The sequence below is a fragment of the Littorina saxatilis genome, linkage group LG5 (assembly GCF_037325665.1).
Source record: "Littorina saxatilis isolate snail1 linkage group LG5, US_GU_Lsax_2.0, whole genome shotgun sequence".
In the NCBI taxonomy this organism is placed as follows: Eukaryota; Metazoa; Mollusca; class Gastropoda; order Littorinimorpha; family Littorinidae; genus Littorina; species Littorina saxatilis.
Window position 1 is genome coordinate 61,571,501 of NC_090249.1, and position 11,378 is coordinate 61,582,878.

General features: G+C 39.9%; 1 protein-coding gene and 1 long non-coding RNA gene across 2 annotated transcripts; one reads left to right on the top strand and one right to left on the bottom strand.

Moving 5' to 3' along the window:
- The first annotated feature begins 348 nt into the window (after window positions 1-348).
- LOC138967650 (uncharacterized) lies at window positions 349-6,599 on the top strand. The gene is made up of 2 exons (XR_011456008.1): window positions 349-3,719; window positions 4,397-6,599. It is a non-coding gene; the product is annotated as an uncharacterized lncRNA (long non-coding RNA).
- Window positions 6,600-6,685: 86 nt separating this feature from the next.
- LOC138967649 (NADH dehydrogenase [ubiquinone] 1 beta subcomplex subunit 7-like) lies at window positions 6,686-11,205 on the bottom strand. Its single transcript, XM_070340253.1, has 3 exons — window positions 10,995-11,205; window positions 8,002-8,173; window positions 6,686-7,194 (listed from the first exon to the last, which is right to left on the bottom strand). The coding sequence occupies exons 1-3, from the start codon at window positions 11,104-11,106 to the stop codon at window positions 7,095-7,097; spliced, it is 384 nt and encodes a 127-aa protein (XP_070196354.1). The 5' UTR covers window positions 11,107-11,205; the 3' UTR covers window positions 6,686-7,094.
- Window positions 11,206-11,378: the final 173 nt, after the last annotated feature.

Below are 11,378 nucleotides of genomic sequence, written 5' to 3' on the forward strand. Positions count from 1 at the left end.
AGCTCGACTGTTGAGTGGGCAGCTTGGCTATTAGCCGCAGAGATGCTGAGCTCGACTTTTGAGTGGGCAGCTTGGCTATTAGCCGCAGAGATGCTGAGCTCGACTGTTGAGTGGGCAGCTTGGCTATTAGCCACAGAGATGCTGAGCTCGACTGTTGAGTGGGCAGCTTGGCTATTAGCCACAGAGATGCTGAGCTCGACTGTTGAGTGGGCAGCTTGGCTATTAGCCGCAGAGATGCTGAGCTCGACTGTTGAGTGGGCAGCTTGGCTATTAGCCGCAGAGATGCTGAGCTCGACTGTTGAGTGGGCAGCTTGGCTATTAGCCGCAGAGATGCTGAGCTCGACTGTTGAGTGGGCAGCTTGGCTATTAGCCACAGAGATGCTGAGCTCGACTGTTGAGTGGGCAGCTTGGCTATTAGCCGCAGAGATGCTGAGCTCGACTGTTGAGTGGGCAGCTTGGCTATTAGCCGCAGAGATGCTGAGCTCGACTGTTGAGTGGGCAGCTTGGCTATTAGCCGCAGAGATGCTGAGCTCGACTGTTCGAGTGGGCAGCTTGGCTATTAGCCGCAGAGATGCTGAGCGCTTGTGTGCATTTTTTACTGCAAAAAGGCGTCGTATTAAGTGGTTGCTGTACTTCGGTGCTCATTTTGTATTTTGACGATTCTGATCACTCGTCAGGTTTATTAGCGTCATTATTTGTATCTGTGGGGTGCAACTCTTGCACAACACCCATGAAAGCCCTGACAGAGTTATTTCTCATCATTGTCTAATACATTTTACTTTCTATTATTTTCCATTTGTCATGAATTCAGTTAATTCTTGCTGAGTGTGACCTTTATTGATGGTATCCTGAGTCCTTCCGAGTCAATGATCATGAGGGGTTTTCCTTGGATCTTTTGATGGCGATTTTTGTACTGTTTTGAATACATTACATTTTACTGATTTGTTTCAATAGTTCTGGTTGGCTTTTTTTATTATAGCACACGTTTTGTTACATTTAGTCAAGTTTTGACTAAATGTTTTAACATAGAGGGGGAATCGAGACGAGGGTCGTGGTGTGTGTGTGTGTGTGTCTGTCTGTGTGTATGTGTAGAGCGATTCAGAGTAAACTACTAGACGGATCTTTATGAAATTTTACATGAGAGTTCCTGGGTATGATATCCCCAGACATTTTTTCGATAAATGTCTTTGATGACGTCATATCCGGCTTTTTGTAAAAGTTGAGGCGGCACTGTCACACCCTCATTTTTCAATACAATTGATTGAAATTTTGGCCAAGCAATCTTCGACGAAGGCCGGACTTCGGTATTGCATTTCAGTTTGGTGGCTTAAAAATTAATTAATGACTTTGGTCATTCAAAATCTGAAAATTGTATTTTTTTAATTTTTTTAAATGAAACGATCCAAATTTACGTTCATCTTACTCTTCATCATTTCCTGATTTCAAAAACATATAAATATGTTATATTCGGATTAAAAACAAGCTCTGAAAATTAAAAATATAAAAATTATGATCAAAATTAAATTTCCAAAATCAATTTAAAAACAATTTCATCTCATTCCTTGTCGGTTCCTGATTCCAAAAACATATAGATATGATATGTTTGGATTAAAAATACGCTCAGAAAGTTAAAACGAAGAGAGGTACAGAAAAGCGTACTATGCAGCACAGCGAAACCACTACCGCGCTAAACAGGCTCGTCAGTTTCACTGTGTTTTGCACGAGTGGCGGATTACGGTCATTGTGAAAAAATGCAGTGTGTTCAGTTTCATTCTGTGAGTTCCACAGCTTGACTAAATGTAGTAATTTCGCCTTACGCGACTTGTTTTACTTGTCTATGAAACTTGTGTTGCAAAGCCAAGTAGAGATTGTTACTGTAGCCGGAAATTCTATATGGACAAAATTCCACGATTGCAGGCAAAGTTTTAGTTTTACATGACTGTAGGGCATGATGACTGTAGGGCATGATGAATGTCCACTGAGTAGATGTAGGCATGGATACCATCACTCATGATCAAGTGAATGTCCACTGAGTAGATGTAGGCATGGATACCATCACTCATGATCAAGTGAATGTCCACTGAGTAGATGTAGGCATGGATACCATCACTCGTGATCAGATGAATGTCCACTGAGTAGATGTAGGCATGGATACCATCGCGCATGATCAAGTGAGATTGAAAGGATGATTGCTGACATGGTTGTGACTGTCCGGTGTATTTTATCTCTACCATGCCATGAAGATATTGTGCAGAAGAAAGAGTGGAAAATTTCCTTTTCGCCTTGGAACGTTCAGTTGTACCTCAGTGGCTGTTTGTTGAATTCTGTTTATTTGTGACTCCTATTTTTGTTTTTTCATAGACTTTATTCTTGCCTTTTTAATGTTAAACTTTAGGTCTGATGCGTGGAAGAAAGAGTCGTGCACTTTTTCGTTTGCTCTGGGACATAAACCATGACGTTTGGACTGTTGATTATATATTTCTGGCTTCTCGTATTTCCAGGTTTTAGAATATATTCTTGTCTTTTGTTTGTGTGGATATCATTTTCCATCCTTTTGCTTCGATTTTTGCAACCCCCCCCCCCCCTCCAGAGTATTAGATGACCATAATATAATCTGTACAGTTTGACCTGTATGCTGTCAATTACTAGACCCCACATTTTCTTCTATTTTCCTTTCTTTTGAAAGGTGGGAAGCATTTGAATCAAAAAAGTACTTATTTCTTTCGTTGTGCTTTAAAGGAGTCTTCAAAGTTGAGTTTTAACTCTTACCAGTTCGGGGGTTTTAGGGCATATTTTACAGTGCTGTTGGTGCCTACTTGCCGAGTGGCTATCTGGGGTCATATTCTAAATGAAATATAGAAAGTTATATATCAAATGAAAGGAAAATGAATAAGCTTTTCATATTTGCAAAGAGAATTGTGCTATCTTTAAAGGTAAAAATTTTATGGGGGTGACAACATGATTTTTGTTGAAATTTGTACGCCCATTTTTTGGAACACGTGACAAACACAAAGAAGAAATTTTTTTTGTGTTCAGTTTATTTTAGATATGCTGCTAACTAGTCTGTTTGGGCATTCATTTTACATAACATAGCAAAGTTTTATAGAGTTTTGCTGATAAACAAAAAAGTTATTGTCACCTGAATACCCCCACCCAAATTTCAAAGTTGGACGTTTCATGCCTAAGGCCCCCCCCAAAAAAATATTCTGTTTACGGTATCCTGACTGACCCTATTTTTTCGCGCGACCCTAGACTTTTGTTTGGCATTTGGTGAAAAAAAAAAAAAAAAAAAAAAAAAAAAAAAAACATTAAAAAAAAAAAATTTTTAAAAAAAAAATTGAAAAAAAAAAATTTAAAAAAAAAAAAAAAAAAGGGGCTTTGTTTTTTGGCAAAATAACTTAAAAATATGTTTTGGGGAAATAAAAAAAAAATTAAAAAAAAGTCCCGACCTACCGACCCTATTTTTTGGGCCTATGTTACCGTTAACAGACTTTTTTTGTTTGTTGCCTAATAATGCATTTCTATAACTAACTTATAACAAAAACCCAGCTTGTTTCAGTCATAAAGTGTGTCTTAAATATGAGTTTATCCACTGTCCGACCCATCCAATGTAAAAAAAAAAAAAAAAAAAAATTATAATTAGATAATTGGTCAGTGGAAAACTACAGGGGGGGCATCGTAAGCTTGCTTACGATGGGCAAGGGAGCGAACTGGTAAGAGTTAAATCTTGGTATGTGAACGAGCTTTATCTGTCTTTTCGTACCGCTTTGTTTTCTTTCACATTTCTTGTGATTCACTGTCAGGAGCCTTTGTGATTCACTGTCAGGAGCCTTTGCTCTATCTTATTTTCTTGTGATTTAAGTGCCGTAATCTTTTGTTGTATCTTATTCTTTGTTACTTTAAGTGCCGTAATCTTTTGTTGTATCTTATTCTTTGTTACTTTAAGTGCCGTAATCTTTTGTTGTATCTTATTCTTTGTTACTTTAAGTGCCGTAATCTTTTGTTGTATCTTATTCTTTGTTACTTTAAGTGCCGTAATCTTTTGTTGTATCTTATTCTTTGTTACTTTAAGTGCCGTAATCTTTTGTTGTATCTTATTCTTTGTTACTTTAAGTGCCGTAATCTTTTGTTGTTCCCGCAGTGGGGCACTGCGGTTATGAAATTAAAGGCCCCTCCTGTTTTTGGAACCGCAGGAGCTTTCTAGTTTGCTGTTAGGTAGATTTTTGGTTCCTCTTTCCTGTCATGCTCTCTTTTTCTTCATGAATTCTTTTCTTTTTTCTGCCTTCTTGCTCATTCACCTGTATTTTTTCCAAAAATCTCTTCTCTTGCCGCTTGTCTCGCGATTCATGTATAGTTTAATCTGTTAGTGTTCTGATGTAAGTCCAGCAGTAGATAGGTTAAGCCTATTTTAACATACTGGAAACTGGTAATCTTCCAGTAGGTATTAATTTAGTTTTACTAAAGCCTGCTGGGACACAAGTAATGGGTTAGTGCATTTGTAAACAGGAATCGCTTGACAAGTGGCCCCCTTCATCCCCCCCTTCCTCGTCCTGATATGGCTCTGCGTAGTCGGCTGGACGTTAAGCAACAAATAAACAAACAAACAAATCTTTTGTTGTATCTTATTCTTTGTTATACCTGTTTATGTGATACTTGATCTCTTTTGTTAGGTACCATTTACTTCCCATTTTCATGGTTTTCTTGTGTTTACGTTCTTGTTGTTTTATCTTTACAGATCACACGAGTACAGAATCACAATAATAGCAGGAACCCCCCGCGGGTTAGGGGGAAGAATTTACCCGATGCTCCCCAGCATGTCGTAAGAGGCGACTAACGGATTCTGTTTCTCCTTTTACCCTTGTTAAGTGTTTCTTGTATAGAATATAGTCAATGTTTGTACAGATTTTAGTCAAGCAGTATGTAAGAAATGTTAAGTCCTTTGTACTGGAAACTTGCATTCTCCCAGTAAGGTCATATATTGTACTACGTTGCAAGCCCCTGGAGCAAATTTTTGATTAGTGCTTTTGTGAACAAGAAACAATTGACAAGTGGCTCTATCCCATCTTTCCCCGTTGCGATATAACCTTCGTGGTTGAAAACGACGTTAAACACCAACTAAAGAAAGAAAGTTCTTGTTGTTTTATCTTTACAGATCACACGAAGTACAGAATCACAATAATAGCAGGAAAAGATGGGATTGGTCTTGGGTTTACATTCTTGTTGTTTTATCTGTACATAGCTTTACAGATCACACGAGTACAGAATCACAATAATAGCAGGAACAGATGGGATGAAGAGAGGGAAATGGAAAGGTGCACTGGGCGATAGCTACCCAAAGTCACAAAGGGAGTGAAACAATACAGGGATAACGTAACAACCAATAGATAGTCAGATAGTAAACAATAGCCGGGGGTTTAAGATCCCAGACTCCAAAACAGAACAGTTCAGAAACTCCAACTTTGTCAAAACAGAGAGAGTGGAACAGTCGCGATGACACCACAACACACCTGAGAACTTACTTACTTAGTTACTGCCTTTCACGCCTGGTGGCGTGTAGGGCAGCGAACACCTGAGAACAGCCACGGCTATTGGCGAATCAGGGGGTTGGTGTTCTGAACTTCTCCCCTAGGATCCGTTTTTAACCCTGTTTTAAAGTAGGTAGTTAAATTTTTATTGATAGGGAGCGCTGCGCACTCCTACAAATTGGCCCCTGCAACTTATCAGATCCAGATCCTTTGTCCTCTCTGTGTTATGGGAACATTCCACTTCACAAGCTCTCAGTTTTAGGATGAGGATTTATATTATTTAGCTGAAAATATTTCTTTTTTTTTTCATGGTTCCTTGCTTGAAATGAATGGACATTTGAATCTGTTAGCTTTATATGCGTAATAATGAACTGTTAGTGATGTGGATACAATTACAGGCAATGATCAGTTTATTTATTGCTTTACTCTGTAGTGTAAACACCGTTTTGCCAAATGAGCGAATAGTTTTGTGTCATTAATGAAAATTACCTTTGTGAGTTATAAGTGTACATGTATGTTATTAGTTTAGTGCCAAACAAAATCATGGTCAACATCATTTTCACACATATACACTCGTGACATTGTCACACTCACAGTTCAGACTGAATGTGTCGGATGTTGAATGAGCAGTGTCCGAAACAGTGTAGTCTTACTCTGACACACTGCTGTGTCGTGTCGGATGTTAAATGAGCAGTGTCTGAAACAGTGTAGTCTACTGTCTTACTCTTACACACTGCTGTGTCGGATGTTAAATGAGCAGTGTCTGAAACAGTGTAGTCTACTGTCTTACTCTGACACACTGCTGTGTGTGATGTTGAGATATGTGTTGTTACTGTTGATCTTGCATTCAGCCCATACAGTCATGAGTGCCAAGGAGCACGACTAACACTGTTGTTTTTGTAAGTGCATCACTGAAAGTCACCAGATGTAGACTCCAGTGTTTAGCAGTAGCAGTAGAAAAGAAGGAAGACAATGATAGCATAATAATCACTACTGCTGTTTCCCAATGTAATGTCTTCAGCTCATGTGTTGATTACTTGGAATAAGACTAAACAATAAAATACAATGATGCCTGGTCTATGTGTGTGTGTGTTTGCACGCTGTGTGTAATTAACCCAACACATACATCCCGCACACATACAAATGAGCAAAATGGCATGTTTTCACTATTTCCCAACAAATCTATTTAATAAATCTAACAGAACCCATTTCGGTCAAAAAACAAGTGTTTTGTCCAGGACATGGAACTACCTTTACTGTACATATGAAGTTGCATTTACGCCATGGGAAAAAAATTGAGACTTTCCAATTTCCGGCATGCGTTTGACTTGTTCGACTTCTTTTCCCAGGATGGCCTTTATATTGGAAATAAACACCCACGACTATCCTGAGGAGAATCTGCTGTTTTGAAGGCAGGCTGATAACTGTTGGTAACAAACACACTGAAAGACAGAACGCCTTCACACTTACAGCAAGCGAAACATGTCCCAGACTATAAGATTTTCATCACATTCACTCATACTTGTGTTCAAAGTTCAGCTCTTCAACTAAACACAGATATGAGAGCAATCAATCGCCGAGTTCCTCTGTTGCATTCTTTGCTGCTATTCTCTTCGCTCTCTCCATCAGGCGTTTTTCTCTCTCGTACTCCTTCATGCGAAGAACGAAACTGAAAAAAAAAAATTGTGTAAACAAACATCTTTCATAAGTCAAACGCAAGGTAAAACATTTTCTTCATGACCAATTTAACTTGCCACTTACGCGAAGGTGAAGCACACACAAAAAGCGCCTGCTGCAAGCCGACTTCTAGACATTCGGTTGAAGAAATAAACATGAAAACTTAAATGTACAGATTTGTGGTGTCATGGTGACCAAATTCCTGATTTTTCTAAAAGAGTGCCGATAAAGTGGAACCCCCATTGAAAGACCTTCCAATAATAGAAATCAGGTCTGAAAAATTAATAAATGCCTCATGAAAGAAAAAGTTCTCCGGTGTTCTCTTTGGTTGACATTTTTACTTTTATAGTAGTATAGTGCCATTAGTGGAACCCCCCTTTTAAGGGGGCTGGGCCGCTATTGCGCGGGTCCGCTATTGCGCGGGGCCGCTATTGCGCGAATCTAACCCTAACCCTAAAGATTTGCGCAATAGCGGCCCGCGCAATAGCGGGCCGACCCCCTTTTAAGACCTTGCAAAATATGAGAAAATCAGGTCTTAAAAAGATGGGAGCTGTTAAATGAAGGTAAATGAACTGAACAGCAAATCTGAAAAAGCAAAGGCTTAAAAAAGGTTAAATCCTAAATCGTATCGAAGTTCTGATTGCTTTCAGTTTCATGTTGATCCAATAAAGGTAAAAAAAGAGCTGTGTAGAATCACTAAATATTGTACTCCTGCTTGACTCCTGCTTGGTGACTCCTGCTTGGTGATGCAAATTAACTTCACACAGGTGCATGGACGTGGACAAAAGTGTGAACTCACTCTTCATATCCACACTGGTCGTAGTCGTGTTTTTCATGGTGGCAGCCCGAGACCACCCGAGGGAAGTTCTGCTGGCGACAGCGCAAGAACTTGAGGTAGAAATCCACACAGTAGTCTCGCCTGTCCAGAGGAATGTTGGCCTTGTCTAGTTCCTCACGGCTCGCCTGGATAGCTGCAATCAAATGAAATAACTTCCATGAATCACCAAACATTAAAAGCATAAGCAGGATTGCTGCAACAAAATAAAATAACTTCCATGCATCGTCAAAAATGATAAGAATAGGCGAACAGTGCTTTGTTCAACTTTTCTATAGGATTCTGTTTTTTTGAATAATCCTCAACTTCCCTTGCCCTGAACACTTCCACTAAGACTATTTCACTTTAGTTTGAGCTGACTCAAGAATGGTGTTTGCGCGTGAGAAACATGACAGCTACATATATATATATCTAAACAACGAAGATGTTCTCTTGCACCAGCCGCAATCTCATCTATGCCATATCCTGTCTCAAATGCCCCAAAGTACTCTACATTGGTGAGACCGAAAGAACCCTCTCTACCCGCTTCACCGAACATCTGGCAGATATTCGGCATCGCCGCTGTAGGTCTGTTGCCCAACATTTCAACAGCAGCAACCACACCTCCCTGGATGCACGTGTGAAAGGTGTCTGGCAAATGTACAGCACCTCCACAGACAGAAAACAAGTAGAGTCCGATTTCATATTATCCCTGGGCACATCCACACCTGACGGTTTAAATGCGAAAATGTGATGTACTTGTATTCCCCAAACATACTGTGGATTTACGGTACGTGTGTGTGTGTATTTGTGTGTGAATGTGTGTGTGTGTTTATGTGTTTGGTTGTGTGTGTGCATGCGTGTGTGTGTTTCCCCCCCCCCCTTTTTCCCCCTTCTTCCCCCCCCCCCCCCCCTTTTTATGAATGTGTATCACTTTTAGTCTAGTATGCCTGTGCCCATGACATCATCCAACCACTTCTCTCCCCTTTCATTTTTTTCCGTTCCTAGAGTTCCTTCCCTTTTTTGCGTGTTTCCCCTCCATTTTCTTTCAAACCTTGTTCGTTCCGTGTTGCGTCTGCTTTTTGTTGTCTTTTGAGTTTTGTGTTTTTGTTTTTCCTGATGAAGCTTCCATAAGCGAAAATTCGTACCGTCTTGTCTCGTTCTTGTATCGGTGAGTACAGTAATCCTTTGTTTTTTAGCTATATATAATATGGTTTGGATTCCCCGTAAAAGGATACTATTGATCTGAGTTCTCACTGTTTAGATTGAGTTTCTGGCAAATTTGACCGGCCTGAAGAACCTGCACAATCCAGTGTATCTTAAAGGCATAGAAAGCTGATGAATATACACGCTAATTGCTTTACCCAGAGCTGGAGACAGACTAAATTAAGTTCCCTGCAAAATATTGTGGTCTAGGAGCCCTTAAATGTTGAGATATTTGAATTTTTATTTTGATCTAGATGGTCCTATTTATAGATTTGGCAACACATGTAACGTTGATCCAAGGGAGCTAACACCGCGGCTTTGTTGACATCCTCACGTTTTCAGAGGCTAGAACAAGCTGTAATGCATTTATTATGGTCCGCGCATGGTGACATATCGTCATTATATGGTCTTATGGTGCGTTTGACATCGATTGTGGGCAAACTACACTTTGTAAACACGGGAGTGCGTTAGTATGCCTTTAATGTAGACACATGCGGTACACTTTGCCTTAAAAACGCACCACAAGTGTGGTAATTAATTAAATCAAAGTGAGCTAATCAATGAGGGTGCTGCCCTCTCTTAGGTGTTGGGGAAAAAAAGAAGTCATAAAGGAGGGCTTTCTGAATCAGAAGTTCAACAGAAATTGCTTAAATTATCTTTTCATTCATAATAAATTATAATGAATTCTTCTTCGTTCATGGGCTTAGACTCCCACGTTCACTCATGTTTTTAGCACGAGTGGATTTTTACGTGTATGACCGTTTTTACCCCGCCATTCATGCAGCATACGCCGATTTCGGGGATAATAACTGAATTGAAATGCATTCCAGTTCACATACATGCACTTATATTATTTGCCGGCCAGTGCAACTTTCATGGCTCACGTTCAAAATCACATTAGATTCAGAATGTCTACAGTTATTTTTGACAATTAATCTCATTCTCACTTTCTCTGTACAACTTATAATTGATATTTGATAAGAAGTCTCATCTCGCTGAATGGCAGCTATAATGAAATAATTAGCCCCACCTTGTATGCCTGTGTCAAAGACAAAAACGTCTCTTTTGCCTTTACGAATGCACTTCCAGAGGGAATATTTATAGCGTCTGCAGAATGGGGTAAAACAACAACACAATAATAAGTCGCCAAAAGCGAACACATTCCCTGTAGGTGCATTTCCTGTAGGCACCCGTAGGAGGTTGGAGGTCTTGTGACGCTTTGCTACAAGTACAACCTCAAAAATATCGTTTGTTTCCAAAGTTTGTGGATCTACCAACGTTCCGTCACAAACATTGACCCCAAAGTGCAAAAAAGATAGCATGTTCACTCTCTTCACAACCAATGAACCCTAGTAATAACGACACTGACGAAAGGCAGTTTTGCTGTCAACGTAGCGCAATGTGTTACGCCACGATGATGTGACCACGCGACCAGCACACTGCAGCATCGTTTGTGCTCTCAGCTGTTTATCCATGTTATATTCTAACTCTTGCAGAGTAGTCAAGTAAAGCGTGCCTTTACTCAGATCGGCGCAGCAGTATTTCAGTCCTGCTCTTAGTCTTAATATGAAAGTGAAACTGAACTCGGCAGTTAACGGCAGTACACGAGACTTGAGTTTTCCTACAAGAATTGCACACACCCGTTTGCATTCCATATACCGAAAAACGCACCTGCAGGGAATGCACCCGCATTTGGTAGACTTAGACACCTGCTGCACTACAAATACTACTATTACTACGTATAATATTATACCAACTGCACTCAGACTTACTTCGTTCTTTCCTTCCATTGGCAAAGCCCACAAGAGGATCAAATGTGGGTGGCTCCCTAAACTCAGGGGCAGTGTCTGGGTGGGTGATGTATGCATACATTACATTTCCCATTGTGTCGTTTTGGAGCACAACAGTCTCTTCTCCGAGCGAATGTTTCTGTTGACCCCTAGAAAGTCACCATTCTCCAGACCCTGCTGTTCGGGTAAATTGAACACTGGAAAATGAACGCACCTGGGATGTTTTCAACATGTTAAAATAAAAACAGCAAAACGAGAATTGATCGGTAATTTAAGACAAGCAGTCTATTTTTTTAAAAGTATTTTTCACAATAATTATGACCTTAAACTGTTTATGACCCGAGCCAATTGTTATTTGTATTAATT